The sequence below is a fragment of the Vanessa tameamea genome, chromosome 19, assembly GCF_037043105.1.
Source record: "Vanessa tameamea isolate UH-Manoa-2023 chromosome 19, ilVanTame1 primary haplotype, whole genome shotgun sequence".
NCBI classification, from domain to species: domain Eukaryota; kingdom Metazoa; phylum Arthropoda; class Insecta; order Lepidoptera; family Nymphalidae; genus Vanessa; species Vanessa tameamea.
Genome location: NC_087327.1, coordinates 4226637 through 4250393, shown reverse-complemented (window position 1 = coordinate 4250393; position 23757 = coordinate 4226637). Strand labels below are relative to the sequence as shown.

Here is a 23757-nt window from a genome sequence, read left to right as displayed (position 1 = left end):
AAAGGAGCGTAGATTTGCGTTTACGTAAAAATTTGTGAATTGTCTTGCGTTATTATGTGTTGGCTAGCCCCTTGAAACTGACTCCCGTGACCGAAATCGTTCCAATGAAAATCATCGTCAGTATAAAGATAAAGCTTAAAATACTTTATGAATATTTTAATATGATATGAAGTATGAGTAATGTTATAAATGTATGTTGTATGGTTGATGTCTGTATAATATAGCTTATTTTATATATTTCGATGCAATTTGATATAGCTTAACGGATAATTATGTTTGCGAAGCGTGTTTACGAGACTATAAAATTAATTATCTGTTTCCTACATTAACTCCAAGAACTAATGCTAAGATCTTAAGGTAAATGGCTATTAATTTATATGTGATTTATAACCTTATAAATACCCATTCTCAGAAAAACAACGATGTAAAGTTAAGTAAACTATTGAGATTCTTATATCACTTTTATTGACACTTGAATAAAAAAATATATGTGCGGTCTGTTAATAGTTTTCATAATATTTCGAAAACGAAATACTCTTTTTTTATTGTAAAAAATACAGAACATATTATAATAGAAAATATAGCTATTTAAGGCCTTATTAGCGATTTCGAAAAATTGTTGTGGTGCGGTTTGACCGGCTAACACTTTGAAATTGTCACTTACTTAAAGAGGAGTGGTATGTGGTATTTACACGGTTTTAAGGTAAAAACTTGCCCGAAATCAATATGGAAGTTCTGTTTAAGCAACTGAGATGTGATGTGCAAGGAGTTAAGGATACGAAAAGAGAGAAAGAGAATTGGGATAGAGAATACACCGTTGACACATACAACACAATATGAGAAAAGGAGAAACATTTTTTTTTTAAAACATTAGCATTTAAAAAATTCACAGTATAGTCATCAGTCATCAGTCATATGATCAATAAGGTATATTTGTTAAAATGTTTTTACGGTAAACATTTATCTTCAAATCTTTACCATAGAACAATGACGGTTAAAACATACAAAAGAGAACAGATCAGAGGATATATAACTTTGTCAAATGAATTGTCAAAATTAATAATGGAAGAAAATAATTGAGACGAAAATGAAGTCGTAGATTAATTATATGGAATTAGTGAAGAAGAAACAGTCTAATACAATAGCCAAGTCTATATACCAGCTGGCGAAAAACTTTATGTGAAATCGTCTAATCGTCCAAAAATAACGCATCACTTATATAAGATTTTCATATATCGTCTAGGAAGAACAACATGAAACCCCAATTCTTACGTAATACATGATAACCTCTTGGAGCTCACGTACTCGGCTTAACGTGTGACGATATCAATGAAGAACGGACATACAAAATTGCAGACCTACGTCACAGATCCTCGATTGGACGGGAACGCAATTATATTTACAATCACCGCCAATTGTAGCCTCCTGCTTTTAGCTCCTGTGCAAATTGCGTACAATTTTATTGTTTCCATTGCCATTTTAAAAATAAACAAGTTTAATTAAATACCGAAAAATTGGTCTCGGTGTGATAAGTTTACTTTGGCCAGATCAGAATCTAAAATGTTCAAATATAAACACCAGATTTCAATTGTTTTTGTAGAATCAGATAAAGTTGACTGTTACATGGTAGAGAGACACTAGATTCTATAAAAGGTTTTTTTTTGTGGGTACGTGGATTTCATTGTGAATCAAAAGTGGCGTCTAAGTTCAAATTTGTAGTTGAATATTTTTTTCACTCTAACAGCAAAATTATTATTATTATATAAATATTTAAATATAAAACGTCTATAAGTACAAGGCACGGATAGAATTAATAAATTATTTTAATGTTTTTAAGAATAAAAACAAAATTATCCTCATCGTAACTACAAGTTTTAGGAATTTATAATAGAAATGTACCATCTGAAATAATCGATGGCTATTGACAATATAATCGGACTTAGTTTTAAAAAAATCGATTTTTTACTACAAGCATTCTGAGTTGTGACCTTTATCCAATGATAATAATGCTCACTTATCAAAATGTAGTTACAACGTCATAACAACTCATTGCGAAAGAACACGCTATTATTTTTGCAATTACTAACAAATTTAGATTATACAGCAACCTGATCATATCATTCAGACACTATACTAGTGCAAAGTGATACGTACCTGTGTGTGTTTATAAAAATTCTACACACACACATTAAATAGTAATGAGTTTTGTTTTTATATCTGTACTATAATATTAATAAATGCGAATGTAACTCAGTCTGTCTATCTGTTATGCTTTCACGGCCAAACCACGGAACCGAATGTGATGAAACTTTGTATGAAGTAAGTTTGAACCAGAAAGAATGAAATTGGCTACTATTTTTTACCAAAAATCTAAGACCCTCCTAGCACGCGGCCGAAAACTAGCATAAAATAAATGTAACAAAATTAAACTGCGATTCGATAAATATTCCTGAGATCGTTTAATAAAGTAACAGTTATGTGAATTTACATTAGCCAAAAATATATAAGCGCTTTCCTTATATTTTTTTATAGCTTCAAAACTATAAGAATATAAATAATATACATTTATATAATGTAAAAAATTCAAGCCGCTTTATTCATAATAGATACGTATTTATTTCCTTAGGAACGCGTACACATAACAGACGAATAGATCATTTCAAGTTTAGTTTCATTATAACAAGCAAGCCGTCTAGGTTAACGGTATCCAAAAATTACTTCTTATTCCAGGAACTCGTTCTGAAGACGGAATACAACTCGTAATTTTAGATTGAACTAACAAGACGTGTCATTTTGTACACTAGAAAAAAATATTTGCAGGTTTATATACATTTTTAACACTACGTGTACCAAAAAACACATAAACGAATAGTGATGTTAAAAGAGCGCTAAGTATGCTTTTCGCTTTGATATATTTTTTCCAGAATACCCATAATACAAAAATAATTTAGATTGATAAATAATATTTTGCCAATTCTATAGGTATTATATAAGACTTTATATATAGTTTCGTTTAACTCCAATATAAAAAATATTACAAAAATATGTTTTTATACATTTGAATGAAATGAACTACGAAATACATATATTGTTCCGTTTAAAACACCGGTCGAATATTATGATGAGTCCATTGGCTTTAGCTTTCACGGGCCACTGTGGACTGGTTTGTATTTAAATCATTTGTAACGTTTAGTATGCAATGGAGTTTAAAATAACACTACATAACTGTCACAAAACGCACGTGTGATCTTAATTGAAAGTCTAAATCTCGTACGGATTTTTTTTAGCCTAATGATCAGTAATAATTAATTTTAAAAAAGTATATACATTTCAAAATTATAAATCAGTGAAGGACTCAAAATGTATTCAAAAATATCCTTGTCATAATATTCGAAACTATAAAATACTTGAAATTGGTTATTTATATGTTTAAAGTAAGATTACAACGTAATCCCTGACCTAAAATAGTTTAGTCTATTTTGTTGTGTAAATATAAAATCTCGTGTGATAGATAAAAGTTATAGATGACAAACGACACGATAAGGGTCGGCTACACTAGTCAAAATATTACTAGTAAAAAATTTAAATCGATCAAAGCGCTTGAGGCTAGAAAAAATATATCTTATGCGTGCAAATTTCAACTATCAGTATCTTAAATTATCAAAAATTACTAAAATGAAATTCAAAATATACTTTATTCAAGTTGTCTTTTCTTTTAAATGACTTTTTGATTTGTCAATATTATGTTCGAATCGTAGATTGTAACGAGAAGAACCAAATCGAAATTTAAAATAATATAAAATTTTATCTTTTTTTAATTTTTTTAAGCGTGTAATAAATATACCGTCGCTCACATGATCAATCACATGGTTTAAAATTTTAAATCATATATTATTAAATTTATATATGCGTCTTTATTCGTTTTCTGCAAAATATCAAAGTTTATTTAAATGTTTTTTTTTTTTTTTTTAATAATTGTAATTACTTATATTGCCATAAAAAAAAACATATGATTCTACTTTTCTCAACCATGATGAAGATCGACATATTAAGGCATTCCGTTTCACCGATTGCATTAATTGTTGTTGTTTAAAATCTCTTTTATTTTTTACGGCCACGGTATTCATTGAAGCGATATTTTCCTCAATGCATTCCACTCAGATATAGCCGTCCTTATCGTTGCTCACGACGATTTATCGTTCCCAAAACTAGTTCACATCTGTAACCTGTTTGTTATAAACTTTGTTTTTTACGTTTCGTTTATTATTAACGTGTACATTACTAACGTTTCTTGCATATTTCCGTCGAGTGATTGGAATACGTTAATTTTAAACGCGGATAGTGAATTCAAACCCAGGCGCCACTGGATTTCGTTTTTGCATTACCCGTAAAATTAATCCCATATTTAAATTAGAAGATAAAATGTTAAGGATGTACATGTAAGAGAGACCGACGACTGCACAAGATTATATTTAAATCTTTGCACGCCATTCCCGACGGCTCGACGTTTCTTAGTATGAAAGTAATTAATCTGCTCACGTTCCGTGGCTCGTTTGCGTCAACAGCTTTAACATAACACACCATTCGATAGACATAGCTCTTTAATTCTTTGACCCATCAATTATTTCTTATCAATTTTCGGTCGCAGTCGCAGGATCGATCCCGTCCCCTTGTGATAAGCTTAAAATGAGGGGTCAATAGGAATATTAGTGATTCCTTAATTAACTTGGGCCATTGCTAGTATTCCTTTTAAAATGAAAATAATAATAATTTTATCGTCTTATATTGAAAAATTCACAAATGCATTATAATCTAAACGTGATAAGATAAATGTGCATGATCTCCAATATTATTTATATGCATTATTGTATTTGATAAAAAACGAGACTAATTGATAAGATTTTTGTCGATTTTTTTTAAATTTTGAGGGCAAAACTGTGCGATCGAATAGGCAATTAACCATAAATAGTAATTTGAAATGCTATTTATTGACGCATTTGTTAAATATGCTATTTGGAACATGCGATAAAACTTTGTGTCGGGTGAGACCTAATGACAAATTAATGGAATAAACTTTTTGTAATTGCAAGCCACACCGTTCAGTGATTTGGAAGAGAATCGTCTTGTGTTGTCTAATGACTTTCTGTTCTACGATATTCTTATATTAAAAATAGATATTTAAAAACGAGAAGTATTTCGTAAAATGTGTATACCGGGTGCGCCCGAGATTGTCGACAATCGTAACAAACTTTGTGCAGTGTCAAAAAGGTAATATAAAAAAAGTATAATTTTTTATGTAAAAATAGAACATACATATTTTAATATATATGTAAAATTTGTAATATTCTATGAATTTTGTTTTTTGTTCACAAACGTTACTTCTATTAAGAATTTGTGTTAACGATATGTTTAGAATGCAAATTATTCGAAGATATATTTGTATACATTGAATTTTCTAGAAGAATGTGTCAACATGATAATTAAAAGAAACGCATCGACCAACTTAATAGGTCTTCTATTTTGAAAAAGTTATAAATTATAACTAATCTTTCTTTATATATATGTTAAAGCAGTAATTTTATATGTATAGAATAAAATTGTATATTTCATTTATGCAGACTCAGTGACTTCCTTAAATAATAATTATACACTTTTATTATGTATGTTTATTTTATCGGTCCAGGGTTTTATTATTGACTTAAACACTGCATAATACCCAATTTATTTGAATTTTAATAATTTTAAATTAACTGTATTTGCGGTCTCCCTTGTTAAATTCGAATTATACTTGTTTGATACAGGTTAATCATTAAAGTTTATTAGTCTTGCCTGTTTCCATAGTCGTAACGTGAAGTTATATAGCCAAATTATTGTTTATTTCAATTGAACTGATAACAGCTTAGATTAGAGCTTTCAGTCAACCAAACGATCCAAGTTGACAATAAATCTATGTTCAGACTGGCTGTTACCCGCCAAATATTAAAAAAAAAGCAAATATTGTTTACAAAAGATAATTAATACTAAGTTAATGATTAATTTTTTTGCATTTATGTATAGTCTATCATTTGCGCAATCACATGTTCTTACTATATACCAATTTTTATAAAGATTAGTTCAACCGTTCTTGAGTTATAGCGGGACATACAGACAGAGAGACAGACAAAATTTTCAAAAATGGTAAAACTGATGTCAGTCATAAAATGAAATTCGACAAATAAAATTAGTGTACAGTCAGACTACAGATTTATATAGCAGTATAGATATAGATAAAGAAGATAAAATAACTTAGCTTGTAACATAAACATAATATCATAAAAAGATTTTTTTCTACTTATTATTTTAAATTAGCAAAAAGTAATAACCAATTCAATGAAACTTCTTCGCGTTACGTTACAAATAATTAATTAATCCAGCGAGTAATGAGAAAAGGATTCATCAAAAAGTCCCCGGCTTAATATCCCTGACTGAATATTATTTCCCGTACTTGTTAAGTTAATAACACACTTATTTATTAATGTTTTGTAGCGATATTTAATTGTAATTTTTGTAATATTTTTAATTTTAAAGCCAAAATATCTGAATTACTTATTTCCGAAAATAAATCATCTGCTTTCAGAACTATTCATCTTATATATATATGCTTTATTCATGATCAGGAACAATGAGAAACGCAAAGAGAAATCTCGCGTTGCGGCTCGCTGTCGGCGGACCAAGGAGATGCAGATCTTCGCTGAACTAACAGCTGCGTTGCCGGCGAAGAAGGAAGAGGTAGAGCAGCTCGACAAGGCTTCGGTGATGCGCCTTGCTATCTCATACCTTCGAGTTCGCGATGTCGTCTCTATGCGTAAGTATATATTACTAGCGAAACCCGGTAGATGTTGCCCAGTCTGTGTGTATGTTGAACAGTATACTAGTTCATGTGCCGCAGCGCCATTTAGCGACGAGTTACAGGTAACTGATTAGTATAAAACACTCAATGGAAAATAAATGTATCGCCAACTTTTATGGTGATTGTCCAAATATATTCGAAGTTTATTATTGTTAAAACGATATACGAGCAACCCTTTTTTTTATACATACATATATCGTAATAATAGCCCTGATATGAAGCAATGATGATTGATCCTAATTGCTCATGGCGACCCCACGCCGGTATCGAGGTATCGCTTTTTTCGTTTTGGTTCCTTCGAGTCGATTAACGAGCTCAGATGCAGTAACATAATTATCAGCGCATATAAATAATTATTTATTTAACTGAAACAATTCATGCGGTCATTCTTTGGAAAATATTATCAAAAATTTGAACGTTAAAAGTAAAGGAATCAATAGCTAAATATTTACATTGTCTTTTTGAATAGCATTTTTATACAACTATTATTGAAATAACACATTCTGACGTCATACAATCAAGTTACTTATTCGATATTTGATATATTAATCCGTAAAACTAATAAATTTAACCGAGATGGCCCAGTAGCTAGAACACATATTAAATATTAATCAAAAAATATTTTCAAAACCGGCTAAATACTATGAAGCATCCGTGTGTTTAATTTTCATTTATAATACATCTCGTGTTCGGGAGTGAAGGAAAACATCGTGAGGAAACCTGCATAATTGTGTCGCATGAAATTTTGTAACACGTGTATGTTACCAACCTGTATTTTTAATACATCGTGATGGAATAAGTTCCAAACGTCCTTGCAAAAGTTCTCCTCAATGAGAGATGAGGCCTTGGCCCGGGAGCGGAACGCTTAAGCTATTACTTTACTTTGACGTAATAAAAGTAACACTTATATTATTTTACTTAACATTATTTGCAATATAGTTATTTTTTGTTTCGCGCTGTTTGACGTCCATGCAACATACAATTTGTAGTTATCATACTTAATGTAATTCGCGTTGACGTGATGAATAATTTATAGTGGGTATATAATCAGTATCGTGACGCATTTATTGTGTAGAACATTACGGTGGATAGAATTTAGGCGCCCTATTCCCTTATTGCATTTTGTTTACAAAATCCATTCACCGCGTATCATAAAAGTACATGCATAACATTATCTGTTTCGATAGTATTACTTTAAAATTTAAATATTAAGTTTTCTATGGAAAATATATAATTGTAGTTATAGTATTGATAAAAAAAATAAAGTAATAAATAGACATAAGTTGAGCGATATTCAATTTAATTGAAAACAAAACAATTCAATTACGTAATGTCTATAAGTAAATATCGAGCGTAAAATTTGAAATTTTGTATAATTACAATACAATATTCCGAAACAACAAAGTTACTTTTGTCGCTTTTATCGATTTGACATAACTTAATGTATTATTAAAATGTTCTTATTTTTATGTAATATACATAAGAGGAAGGCATATAGGTCATTTAATCGCAAGTGATCACCACTGGCCATGGACTTTGATAATTTAAGCAATATTAATCATTTCCTCCTTGGGAATTAAGGTGTTACATGCCTTGTGCCTGTAGTTACACACAAATACGTATCAAATCAGAAGACAACAATACTGTATTGCTGTTTAGTGTTGGGAGTTGGTGGTACTAGTTCTACAAGTACTAAGTAGTATACATTAGACCTCTTGTAAATGTATCTGAAATTTTGCCGACTGTTTAGGTGAAAATAGTATTATGGAATATTTTTTTTAGATAATTTATTAAGGTTTTAACCATTTATAGAAATAATGATACTTAAATACTTGTTACAGTGTTTTAAATTAGTTCTGTTTCGTCTGGGTATAGTTTCCTCAAGCTACAGCAAACCACAACTTCCGATTTATTTAAAACGTTGGCACGCGTCAGTGCGACATTTTATAATGCAAAATATACCACAGTATGTCGCCAGCTCGTCGGGACCAAATAATTTATTGTTGTATTAATTTATATATTAATATTCAAACAGTTTATGCACACACTTATTGTGTTAAACATTACAGTTGAAATCAGTACAACGTCTATAGCATTGTACTGTTTTGAACTGTACTATATACTTAATTTAAACGATAAGACCTATTTGTTTAATTATGTATGTTATTTTATATGCTATAATGTATATTTTTAAATACAATAGTAATATAAAAAGTATCAAAAATATTTATGATATAATCACGACGACAAATGGCCATATTGTCTACAAATATCTGTTATGTACGGTAGACTAAACCACTGTGAAAATTACGCTAACTCGGTTGGTTAGGAAACCATTTTGAGTAGTGAGTTTGAGAGTCTTAATCTTCTCCTCAAAAGAAGAGGTGTCCCTAGCACAGCAGTGGGGTTTTTACGAGTTACTTCTTCATTACGACTTTTTCCTGCAATAATGTTTACCGGTTAACAACCATTACACAATATATAATAACGACAGAGTCCGTATGAGCGCGTGCATCAAATATTTAAGTTCAACGTCTTACATAATAACGAAGTCGAAAACAGAAAGGATCAATCCATTGAAGCAACAATTACCTATTTTATAACGAAAGAAATATTCACTTGTCTTTATCTAAAGTAATTGTTTATTTGATCTGTATATATATCTTGTATTATTCATTTGTTTATTGATAATTAACGTAAAAGTATTGTTAATCTTATACGAAATTCACGCGAATCAAATTAAATGAGTACACACTTGTTGGCTTAAGAACTAAAATACAACTGTATTTGAGTGATTATGATTTGTACAGTAACAAGTTTTAGTTCTTATTTTTATATAGTTAAGGCCTTGATGTTAATAATTTTTATGTAAATAAATTAATCAAAATGTTTGAGTGAAGTTTAGATATGTGTGTGTTTCTTTAGTATATTTTCTTCAGTATTTTGTCAAGAGCAAAAAAAATTTAAAACACGGTTGTTTTTTCTTCCAGTTCCCGAAGACAAAGAGGCTCCAACACTGCAAAGTCCAAAAGGTCTAGAAGAAGTACAATCCGAGCTCTCCTATATGAAGGCGTTGGATGGCTTCGTACTAGTTTTATCACAGCAAGGCGACATTGTTTACTGCAGTGACAATATTGCGGAACATCTTGGCGTCTCTCAGGTAAGGAGTAAATTCGATTTAATTTTTACAGTCTCGTAACTCCAGATGCTTTTTGTAAGGCATGCTAAGCATTAAAATAACTTAAAAGTCGACCATCTCGGCTACTTTTACATCATTTTGCACCTAAACAATAAAAGCTTATAAGTAGCTACAGAGTGTATAGGTTCGGGAAAAATTCCGGGCGTTTCGTACAATAATTAAAACACCTGTCCTAATCGAACTTCGGTCACCGAAGCTAATCTCCAGGACTAGCCAACTTCGCTGGAAATATAATATTTATAATAAAGAATATGTGATTCCTCACTACCATAGTCAGATGGGACAGCGACTGAAATGCCTAGGGAAATCAGGAGCACCAATGACTTTAAATATTTTCCAAGAACTGCTACTCAGTATTCACTGACAGAAAAACCCATTCATTTTAATCTCGTGATATTAACTTTATAATTTAGTATCCCTACCAATGAAGTAATATTAAAATTACAACAGTCTGTAGTGAGTAGGTATTTAAGTAAAGTTGCGTACGTGTCCCATTGCTGGTCCAAGACAGTCTAACTTGAGGAGAAAGCTTGGTGTTATTACACCGAGCCTCCATTGCAGACATACATACGAATAAAACAGTATAAATGTCTTTATTATGTTAGAATTTATTGACATCTATTGAAATATCTCTAGAATATTTATCTTCTGTTGAAATAACTTTCAAATTTTAAATTGCATTTAACACACCTCTGTCAATGAATAAGTAATTTTAAGAATATCGTCTCGGTTACAACGGTATAGCATTTGATTATTTTATCAATTTGGAGTGTTTCCGTTCAACGAGTATTTCAACGTCAAGATTCTATCGATCTGATAAACAATTTTCACTGATGTTAAAAATGTACAATTTATATTTAAAAAAAATATATATCACAATTTGCTCAGGAGATAAATATCCTTTCGCTTTGATAACTAACTCCTGTTCCGTACTGTAGTCTTTCGGATTTTTTTTTGACAGGAGCAGAAGCCTTCACTTGTTAATGTCATGAAATAATCCGAATAACTCCCAACCCGTATGTAACTCTATATCGATTATACGATCGGACATGACTAAACACATGCTTAATATTTTATGGATAATTGTATTTTGCCAAACAATAGCCAAAAATTTGCTTAAAGTGTATTGTAATATATTTATAAGGTCCTCGAATTCAATGCTGCAAATCGACCAATGCTCCTTGCATTCTAATAATGGACTTTACGTCATTGAATATGTTTGTAGCAACACGGAAAATCCAGACATATTTTGGTTATTTCGATGAATACAGGGATATTGTTAACATAAAATAGCGCATTATAACGCTTACAAACACAGTAAAACTTATTCTTCAGCAAAAATTAAAATATGTCCATTGGTCACGAATTGCAAAGTATTTTTCTATGATAGACATTTTTTTTAATATCAAATTTCATCGTAGTTTCATTTTATACTAAACGAATACAATAACAATTCATTGTTTATTACGATAGAGATATTGAATTGTAATTTTTAATCTTAATTATTTGAATATTTAAGTTGTATCCATTTCATTGTAAATCATATTCCAATGACAAATATAATAATAATGAACAATGATCGTCATGCAATTAATTTGAACATCAATTTTAATACTACAGTCGCATTGTGTAATATCTTATATATTAATAGCGTAAGTCGATTTTTGTCCCTGTGTTTATGGGGCAATAGCTGCACATGAAAAAATCTCGGTTATTGTCTCATTTTGAAGAGCTCCGGCCGTAGATGTGCAGAAAAATAAAAATAATTCTTGATAGTTTTTTACTAAACTGTTACGACTTAACAAAGAATTTATTTTGAAAAATAAAATATTAGATGTATACGAAAAAAAATGAAAAACGTAAACAAACAATTCTAAATGAACTAATGTATATTTGATATTAAAAATTTCACTCAAAAAAGGTTTCATCATTTTGGCACCAAATGTAGATGACTGACTTAAAAACAAAACCTGTCATAGGTTTCGAAATTCCTAAAAAATCTTTTGAATATCCGCGAAGCTTCGCGGGAGATCCACTCGTTTATTACGTTTATTATTACAGGATGCATTTATAAAAATATAGCCCATATATAGTATTGCACTGGGTTAATGTTTATAAGGATATATAGAAATATTAAAATGTGCTTAATTGATTGAGGTGTAATACCCCATTGCTGGTTCTTATGGTATGGTATCTTAATCGGAGGTAGTGGACTTAAATCTGAACAAGCACCGCTAATGATTTACGTTCTTTAATCGGTAGTTATTTTATTCGTTACGACAATCGTTTCACTAACATTTGACGGTTCTGAACATAAGCTTAGGTTAACTTAACTAACGAATGTTTACCGTCTTTGAAAAATGAAATTATATTTCACGTATACATTTGTAATAGAATCAGTTTTCAGTTGTCCTGTATGTATGTATACATTTTAATTTTTTAGTAAGTAAATAATATAAACTAATATAAAGCAAAATAAATTCGACCATCCCATCGCAACAGTGCTTTTCGAAAGTAGTGAAATTTTATTGTAATGTATCAGTACCCTAAACTTAAACGTACAAGAAATCCTTTCAATGATTACTGAAAAGATAATTCAGATTGATATGTCGCTTTGATAAGCATATTTTAATACAGATTATAAATTTGATATATTTTTTTCTTATCTCTGGCGTGTAACTAAGCTAGTTGAGCGCAAAAAAATCTACAATATCACGTTTAATAGAGAAGACACCTAAGAGATTAATTCGTTTCAGATGATAATTTTTTTTATAATCAGTTTACAAATTATAATAATTTGTAGTGTAATTTTTTTTTGTATTCACTGTAATAAATAGTTCTTGAGTATATAATATTTAAATTAATTATGAATAGTAATGATAACAGCTGCCAATAACAATTTTTAGTTTTTTTTTTTTTTAAATTAGTAATAACTAGAAGAGAGACATATTATTTCAGCCCCTAATTAATAATTAAATTATTCATTTAAACGAAACTTCAAAACGCCTTCAGTGACCGAAGCCTTCTCGGTCAATGCGTTTCACACACAGAAGCGACTGCCGCCTTCAGCTTTCTGACTAACGACTGTCATCTTCCCCAAAGCAATTATCACATAGTCTTGCTAAATATATACAAAATAGATTTTTGTAATTAAATGCCATTGATTATTTAGAAAATTTCCTTTTAAATTTTTAATGAACCCATTTTTTTTAGGAAACAACATTTTTTTTATTAGGCAACAAACAATGCTTTTAGTTCTAATTTCGATAATTTCATATTTAAGTTTATGATTTGTTTGTAAACATAATTGTAAAGTGAGTAAATATTTCATTTTAAAATAAAATTCATTGATTCAAATTTATTCTTAGTAAGTCTTTGTTCAGAATATTTACATTTCAATACACGGAATATAAATTTTAAGCAAAAATACGCTAAATATCGCAAGTGTGTGATAATTAATATGTTACAAAAATGGTGTTACGCTGAAATTTCTATCATTGAAAATATCGTTATATTTTTAAACCTGAGTGAATCGTAGTTTTTATTTTCTGACTATAATAAAGCGCTACTAAGCCGCTGCGCATTTAAAGTGTGCAATAATATTTTGTATCCGTTACTAAAATAAAATAACCTCCCATTCAAATGAAGGCCTCTTTTTATTATTTATGATCGGATTAAATGATATAGATCAATTCGATCGATAGAAATTTTAATAATAAATACAAAAATATTTTGCGAGAGTTCTGACAGATTGTACGATTAAATTTTTAAACTATTTTCTTGTAGCTATAATATAATCTATGGTTGATGATATACAAACTTCTTAGTTTCGTTACAGCCTGGTAATTTCGGTTTAATAAATAAACTTTATAAGAGAGCAAGGAAAATATGTTTTTCGATTTATAAAATATCAGCAAATTAGAAACGGTCCGTGTACTTATGTTGTGCTTAACTTAATACATCCATTGTCATCTACGATACATCGTGGAAAATTCGACTCGTATACAATAGTAGAACTTATATAATACGTAAATATTTATAAAAGTGACCAAAGGTCGATCCAAATGTTGAAAAAGAGTAACTACTGAGTTTCTTTCCTGCTCTTTCCAGTAGGATCTACATCACGAACCGATGGTAGCTTAACTTTTAATACAGTTCACTATAATGACAATACAAAAGTGCTTACAAAAGCCTACTTGAATAAAATATATGTTGATTCTACCTGAATAAACAATTATGCTACATTGTCGGATAGATATGTCTCTTTTTAAACTGAATATATATATATATATACATCCCGCTTCAAATGTAACTTCCTTTTACTTCAAATCATTGTGACGTCCATCACTTCTAGTTGCTTTAAGCGAGTTGTTTCAACGAATACTGGGTGATATGCTTTTGGAAATTTAGGGACACAACTTATTTTTTTTTAAAAATCATCTATTTTGATATACAAATATATGAATATCACCATGCACATCGCTTTCACTTTACACTCCCCGCCAGGTTCCTTCTCATCAGACTTCCCGTGTATACTAATTAAATCACATTTACTTTTCACACCATTCTACTTCCTTTGAAATGCGACGTTGCCAGTCTTACTGAGAATAGGTTAAATAAAATAATAATAGTACATCGTACTATACTATATGTACGTACTTGAGTTCGCACAGGTGTATAACCTAGTATTATCCTCTAAATTGAGCCAACTATGAGACAGTTCCCAAAAATAAAAATGAATCAGAGTAACGAGATCAACAGTTATTTATTCAACATAATTATAGCATAATATTTGACACAAAACAGGTCATTAACTTTCTTAACAATATCCATTTATATGGAGGAATATCGAGACCCACACCAGTGGGTTTAAGCAACAATGACATATCATAATAAAAATGGAGCCGGTTTTTGCTTATTTGGGCTAGTAAGTTAATATTAATTGATATTAAACACCCGTACATTCATAGAATATACGGACGTCTGACCTTTTACAATATGAATGGTTTATGTTCATTCGACGTCCTTAAATATATATTTTTTAAACGGCAATCAAATCAAACCTTTTTTTATAAAAGTGAGATTCATCCTAATGAATGTTACAACTATATATACGGACGTCCAATCTTAACCAATATGAATTTTATTTTGCTCAACTGACTACCGTATATAATGTTTATTTATTATTTTCTAAAACAAAAATTAACCCTATTTAGAATAATAATTGTAAATATTAGTAATTTTTAGCGTAATGTTTCATTCATAGTACAATTTGTACTCAGTACCTGAAAAATTTACAAAATACGGACGCCCAATTTTGTACAATGTGAATGGGAAATGTTAATTTGCCGTCCGTATATGTAGGTTTGTCCAATACTTAGGTATTTAATATTAAAATTAGAAATTGTTAACATGAGGATAACTTGGAAGTTTCAGTCTTTTCATTAGATAACATCCCTTACGAGCGGATTGTCCCTATCAGCTTTAGAAATGTATACGGACGCCCAATTTTATGCAATATAAATCGTTAATGTCAATTAAACGTCTATGAAGTTTTATAAAAAAATTAATTATAATTATTTAAGTAAGTAGTTTAATCCTTATACTACTTACTTAAATAATATTTTTGGGTAGAATCAACTACACATAAATAGTACGCTTAATAATGGATAATATGTACCAGAGATTTCGAGTAGCCTAAAATCTTTATAAAAAATATATGTAAGGACACCTGATTTTGTAGATAATGATTGTACAATATTAGGCATCCATATACCTACAGTACCTACGCGGCACGGGTCGTGTAGGTATCACAAGAACAAAAGGTCGCAGTTACCTATATATGTACATTAGTAGTACTTAAAATATTCATAACAAACTCACATACATAGTTCTGGCGCTCTCTTCATAATGTTAGTTAAGATTAAGAACAATACTACTAACTGAAATTAGATCATTGTGTAAAAATAAATATTCTCTTCTGCTATCTTATGCACAAATAAATTATCAAATCAGATTAGTAGTTCCTTAGATTCGCGCGTTCAAACAAACAAGGAAAGTTTGTCTCTTTATAATATAGATTGCATTTATTATTAATCTAATAATCAAAAGTAAGTGGTAGTACACCTACTTATTTTCAAAATAAAATATTGATTATACCAGTACAACTCGATAATACCTTACATACTACTATATGTTGTACCATAGTTCTATGACTAAATTACGTAGATCAGGATTTTGGACCGACTAACGTAATAATAAAAAAATGTGCTTACTTTCCCATCCATCCATCCCATTTTTTGAATCTATATACGATTGGACGCCGAAACATATGCTGAGCATAATGATGTGCATATCACTAATACTCAAAAGACGAATTGTTCTAAATTTTAATATAAAAGAAAAGGCGGCAACGTCGCATCGCATCGCTGTCATAAATGGACGCACAATACGGCTTGATGTGTAAGTTACAAATGAAGCTGGTGGCGCCGCTGAGTTTGGCAGTTTTTTGCCGCGGAACTACGGAAACATTTAGTATAGTCAAATTGGAACTGAAATGACTTCCAATTTTTTTTTGCAATTTCTGTATTTCTGTAACGAGGAGACAAAGGCGGAGGCAATAGACGCTGTCTCCCTTTTTGCGTCCGTATACCGGACGTTGTAAGCAGGTGGACGTCAAATTACATCGCAAAAAACCCATGTTGGACGTACAATAGGTAGCAGTATATATATATATATATATATATATATATATATATATATATATATATATATATATATATATATATATATATATATACTATTATTACCTTTATAACAAATTATAAATATATGTATCATTAAATTTTACAGATGGAGATCATGGGCCAAAGCGTTTTCGAGTTCAGCCACCCATGCGACCACGATGAGATCCGTGAAGCATTACGTGCGGGCCACGACGGGAAGCGGGACTTGCTCCTACGCCTCAAGTGCACTCTCACCAGCAAGGGGAGAAATGTACACCTGAAGTCTGCTTCCTATAAGGTATATGAAACTCACTGGAATAAAGAATCCCTTACGTGTAAACCGTAAGAAACGTTTCGAATAATTGTCTAAGCGTTATTTTCTCAACGGTATAGGCTATCTCATTAAGTATTGATCTTGGTCTCCTAATAAATGTTAGGATTTAAGAAGCTATCTTTTTTATTAATATTTAGGCTATGAAAAACTAACAGTTGACTTAGTTAAATAGTAGATCTAAAACCGAAAATTGAAATTGAATTTTGATATTCAATACGCGTCCCAACAACGATATTGAATTATGACACCATTACTAAATTATTGATATATGTACGTCCCTTTTCACTTCATCTGATCCTAGTAACATTCAACACCATGTTACTTACTTTTTTTAAAGAAATATTAAGGTATTAATTACTGGCCGCTAATGTATCATTAAAAACATGATTGACAAAGTTAGATAGATAAGAATATATTACTTGATTGATAGGAATGTTTAGTGTTAATATTCGTTGAAGGTCATACAGGATCAATAAATATACTATTATTACATATAAATAGTTTTTGATTGAAAACGAGTAAGTACTGAGAACCGGTGGTAGCTATATATAAAAAAAATAACTGTGAATAGTTGTTAAATAAAATATATTTTTATTTAATATTTAACCGAAAGTAAATCGTCGTATTATAATTACCGCATTTACATTTAAGACGTGATCCTTGACCACATTACGTAATAAGTTCAACATTATTTTTTAATACAAAAGTACATGTGTGATGTAATGGATTTATTTATGTTTATATTATCAAAGATACCGTTTAAAAACCCGTGTCCGAACTGATATGTGCCGAAATGGCCTAGTAGATATAACACGTGGATTTAGTTCCGCTGGGTTTTCATGTCGGTTAATTTGTTTAGCAAAACTTACCTCGAGTCCAATGAATTTCTGCTACATGTTAATCATCTACCCCATACTGGAGCAGCGTAGTAGAATTAAAATAAACTTGCTTAAAAACGAGTCTCAGTCAGCCTTTGCTCAGCTGTGAATTTTTATAGACGTAGAGTCTGTTAAGATCCCATGAAGGTAAGATGTTATTTTTACAAGTACCAATTTAAGACTAATTCTTGACAATATGGTTTGATCAAAAATGTAATCCTAAGCACAACATAAGTATGGCACAGAAATTGGTAATGTAACCTTATCTTTCTTAAACACGGATCATGAGCAATGACTTCAATAATATCTGACTGAAACTGGATTAATTTAATCGTACAGACAGCACAAAAAATACAAATTAGATTTTATTTGTTTAGTTTATCGTGTTTAATATTTTTTTTAGTTATTATAATGTATAATAAGCATTTTATGTACATATGTAAATTATATAAGGTAATCACGCGTCAAAAATACGTTGGTCATGCAATTATCGATACGAATTTGATTTGTCATCATAACAGATTATTTTACTCGGAGAAATAGTCAAGCGAACAATAGAAATACAGAAACTTGTAACAATTATACGTATACAATGTATATGTCATTGTAAATGAGATAATAAGATATATAAAGGCAACCGAGAACCGAAATATATAAAAATAATGCAAAGATATTTTTAAAGAGGTTTTTTTTTAAATTACCAGATGTGAGGGTTATTGACATTGACCCTTTTAGCACCAGACCATATATATTTTTTCTTTAAGTAATATATTTAATGGTAAGAACAAAATACATAACACTAAACAATGTTATCAAGTGTGTTGCATATATGCGTTTTATATTACAAAAGTGCTCATTATAGGCTCTTGTAATTCAATGCAGGCGTTACACATGTGATACTATTTAACGCATTACAAACACTATAATTATCTTTTGTTTCGACTCGATTATTGATGCTCATTGGTTTTGCCGAGGTCTGTAACTACTTCAATATTTGGTACGATGAAAAGAGTAAAATTTCATATAACTTTCTAGATATTTTTACACTAGGGTGTACATTAAAATAAAATAAAAATAATGTTTATTTTGTTGTTTAAAATCAATATATAACTTAAATTGAGAGATGGCTTTTATAACCTGTTGTAATTTGACGTTTAATTGAACGATGTAACTTTTTCGTTTCGTTTCCTTATTCCTGTGATAAAGTCTATGTTGAATCGACGTATGTATCACAAATCAAACTTGTATTAGTAAACAATTATAAATACATATAATATAATTATAAATATATATACGAATCTAACAGAGCCGCGAACTATCTCACAAAAGTATAGTCTGTGTACACATTTACAATATAGTTGTCTATTAGAGCTATTCTAGTAAATTCTAAGCTATTTTCCTAACGACCAACCAGTTACTACAATTACCTTAGATTGAAGCAATTTTCAACGTACATATATATTTTAAACTGTTATTGTCATTGATGTATAACATTATTTCATGTATGATATGAGACTTAAACTAACTGCGTAGTAAGTGTATGTTAATGTGTGCATACTGTTCTTTTTTTAAAGCTACATATTAATAAGTCTAAAATAGCACTCAGTACAATTTGAACGAGGTTGTTTTACGTGGCTGGCTTACAGTATAGTGAACTGGTTAAAATTGTCACGTAAGGAAAGAATGTTATAAATCTCCAGAACTTTCCCTCTGTTTCTTTTTCTCTTTCTCCCTGTCTTTTTTTATTGTATACTGTTTTAAATAAAATAACTTTTGTCCTTTTTTTAATTCACACGGGATTTTTAATAACAATATCATTTCAATAATTAAATATTATTTAATTGTGTCTGTTATTTTTACATAATATAAAGCGAAAGCAACTTCGTTCCAATGAGGTTTAGCTCCTACGTCACATCCTTTTTTTATGAAATATAAAATAAAATAATTAATTCGCTGCTGGATAAAATTTATTAAGTTATTCCAACTAATAGTATATTTTCGTAGCGTTCTACTAATATATTTTAATTCAACAGGTCATTCACGTCACCGGCCACATGCTAACTTCGTCCGAAGAGAAAACGAAGGAACAAGAGCGTAGTACTGATTCAGAGGATGAAAAGAAGGGAAATGAGATGAAGAAATACACCAAGTCCGGCGCCCTTGTGGCGGTCGGTCGTCCGATACCTCATCCTTCTAATATCGAAGTACCACTCAACAGCATGACCTTCTTAACAAAGCACAGCTTGGATATGAAGTTTACTGACACTGATGAGTGGTAAGTTGTAATGTATTTTATTTATTTCATTGAGTATAATACACTCAAAAACTTTCAAACGAAAGACACATTTTTATCGATTTTTTTTCGTAATATTATTAATAATAATATTCGTAAATATTTGTCGTAGTGAATATGGTTTTCGTTATTATTACTTCAATACATGGCTCAAAATGTTGTGGCCGAGTTGTCATCATCTAAATTTATAATGGAAAAATCTTTAATTCTTTTTTACTTTAGCATTTTTATAAAGAAAATATTTCCAATAGTGTTAAAAAGCAAGTAAGCTTTTTGTTTCTGTCGAAGTAGTTTATCTTAGAAATTTTCTATAATAGAATCTGTCGCGATATGTTTGTTAGTTTGTTTATACTATTCAAAGATATTCTTACATATTATTTAAAAATAAATACTTGTAAAGCATTTCACAATTACCTACTAACTTAAACAAAGCTATAAATATAACAATAATATAATATATTAAATAATTATGATGTACAACATCATCCAAAGCATAAAAAATATTGTAATATTAAAATATCACTTGAAAGCAAAATGAGAAAAACATAACAGAAAAGAATTACTAACGAACCAAAACACGACTTAAAAGAAAACGTATTTTTTTTAAATTTGCTATTGTGTTGTTTGTTTTCAGTACCAAACAATATAATTTAATTAATATTTTATTTAGTTACATATTTAATAAAAAAATACATCTCTTTTTTCCATTGGCCAATGAATCTAAATGTTAATTGCAACTTGTTGAGAGAAAACAAACAGATTTTATCCTTGACAGATGTCTACTTAGTTCAAAACCACGCTAAAAGATGGCGCTGAACAACAATAGAGTTCAGTTATTACCTGGCAAAATTTAGGTACTGGCCTGAACGCTATGTTTCGACCTTCAGATCGCTTTACTTAACTTGGTAGTATAATATCAACAAAAATATCACCTTCAAATGTATTTTGTAGGTTAAACATGATACGATTTCGCGGTTTTGTACTTATGTACTCGGTACATGATAAAGAACGGATCTTGGATGTGTTGTGATGCTTTGGGAAGTGTTGTGTTTTGTGATTATTCGTGGTGATTAAAAATTGTGGCGTTGAAAAATAATATTTAAGAGCTTGTGAACTAAATTGGCGGTGATGGCGGGTTTTTTAAATTTAGCCGTAAGTAGATTTTGTAGAGTTCACAATAGAAACATTGGTTATTGAAATCTTAGCTTCAATTGAATAATATTATATGTTTATGATGTTATGTTTATTTAAATTCCCATGAAAGGTAATTGATACGCCAATAGGTCATTCAAGGTTAACTGCAGGTACCGGTAAACATAACCTAAACAAATATTAAGACTAGGTCACATTGGGGATGACCTTTGATATCATCATGGGATATTTCTATAATATTTGAATATATCGCTTTTATTTATACATACATACAAATAAGTATTCACTTTAGAAAATTAAATTCTTAAATATATAATATTATAAAATATTTTGTTTAGTTTTAATACCAGTGAACAATTATTCATAAATAAATATTTTCATTTATATTGAAAATTAGTTACCTGCGAAGTATTTCAAATTAATGTTTAGAGCATGGAATTAGAAATAATATTAGGAAAATAATTTTAGATATCTATAAGCACCTACAAAAAATTGCAAGTTCAATTAATTTTTTTGTGGATTTTATACATTTACAGTGGGTTTTTGCAAATTTCATATAAAAAATATATAATGATCAGGATTACATATAATCAAATTTCACAACAATTCCTGAGCTTTAGAATTTACCATAGATTTTTTTTGTTATCTTCCAAGCAAGTAAAAGTATTTTTATATTTTTTGTTGCAGCTTAATGAACACGCTGGGCTACGATACGGAAGAATTGGTAGGTCGTTCCTTATACGACTACCACCACGCAGCCGACAGCGCGGCTTTGGCTCAGCAGTTCAAATCATGTAAGTACATACGTAATTACCTATTTATCGAAAATAGACCTAAGTTAAAAAATAGTGCAACCCAATGCTAAAGGGTCCAGAGTCAATAACCCGTAATAATAATAACTTTTGGTGATTAGAAAAGAAATATTGAACATATTTTGGAGGTTTTACATATCATATGCATTTATTAGTAATGTTACGCATATCGATGTCGATTCAGTGTAAATTAATTTATTATTCTTTAAATGATTTGACAAATGTACTTTGGATAGATGTAATATTTAGACATTTAATTTAAAAATATTTTTCTAAGCATTGAAAAATATTCATTTGCAAAATATTTGGCGTATGTGCAAAATATTCTAAGGCGTGTAGGAAAGCAAATAAGTTTCATATAGATGATATCTATATAAATAAATAGCATACTGCGCTCGCAGTATTATATCGCTTTTTTTATCATTCGTTAAGTATCGTAATTCTTTAACAGAATGTGAAGGCAAATATAATATTAAATATTAGCGCCATCTGTATTCTGTATTTGAAACTTTTTTTTCTCTAACGTTATAAGTTATAGTCGACATTTAGTACAACGTAGATGAAATAGATGGCAGGCAATGTTATCATTTGTATTAGTCGTGTATTTATTTTTTGTTTGTAGTTGCTGTAAACAAATATTATCGAATACAACTAAATACAAATGACAATCATTTAACGACTGTTTGCGCAATTATTTCATTTTATTTAACCTCAGACATATTGTGTAAGTGTTTCGTAAATAATTACTTTACAACGCGCCATTTTATCATATTACATATACATAGTACATTCTCATATATTTAAGACAACCAGTTTAAAATTAAAATATAATCGGGTAGTAAATATAATATAAATAAAACATAATGATAACAAACATACATCATTAGATAGAGCCGTGGTATGTGAAATCATTATTTATATAAAAGCCGGATGCGTTTTTGCTCTTGGCTAATAGCCACAAGCACACACAATTTAAGTATTAAGATATTATTCCATAAACAACTTACACGTGCAAAAATGAGATTACATAAATTTTACATCACTGTAAAAATAATATCTTGAAATCTGAGACACGTTGGAGAAGAATCACGATAAAGCGATATATTTTTTGAATAACATTGTCAAATATACATTGTAAATCAGAATCTCAGGCGGATTTCACACTTTTGCGCGATGTAAATTCACCGCCGCGATTTTAGTGTGAAGTTAACGTAAAAATATAAGTTCTCTCTCCATAGTCGCATCTTTCGGCGCTCAATTTACTTACACTAAAGTCGTATTAGTGGCACTGCTATACCTTTACTAACTACAATTTAAAATAAAAGCGCTTTGCCTCACTAAACGTTTATTGAGAATATTTCAACTTTACAGCTTTTAAGCAGCGACTATGAATGCTTTTTCATTGAAGCTAGGTTCACATTCCGACTCGCAACGATAAACAAAGTGCGAACATGCAGAAAACACGCGAACGCTCT

At 29.9% G+C, this 23757-nt stretch overlaps 1 protein-coding gene across 5 annotated transcripts in view; it reads left to right on the top strand.

The window, feature by feature from the left end:
* The window catches only part of LOC113396109 (hypoxia-inducible factor 1-alpha-like), a 92397-nt gene that overhangs the window by 17882 nt on the left and 50758 nt on the right, over positions 1–23757 (top strand). For all 5 annotated transcript variants that reach the window (XM_026633917.2, XM_026633916.2, XM_026633914.2 and 2 more), the window contains exons 2-6: positions 6657–6844; positions 9880–10049; positions 16941–17111; positions 20059–20300; positions 22158–22264. In XM_026633917.2, the coding sequence (XP_026489702.2) occupies positions 6657–6844; positions 9880–10049; positions 16941–17111; positions 20059–20300; positions 22158–22264 (878 nt within the window). The remainder of the gene's footprint in view (positions 1–6656; positions 6845–9879; positions 10050–16940; positions 17112–20058; positions 20301–22157; positions 22265–23757) is intronic.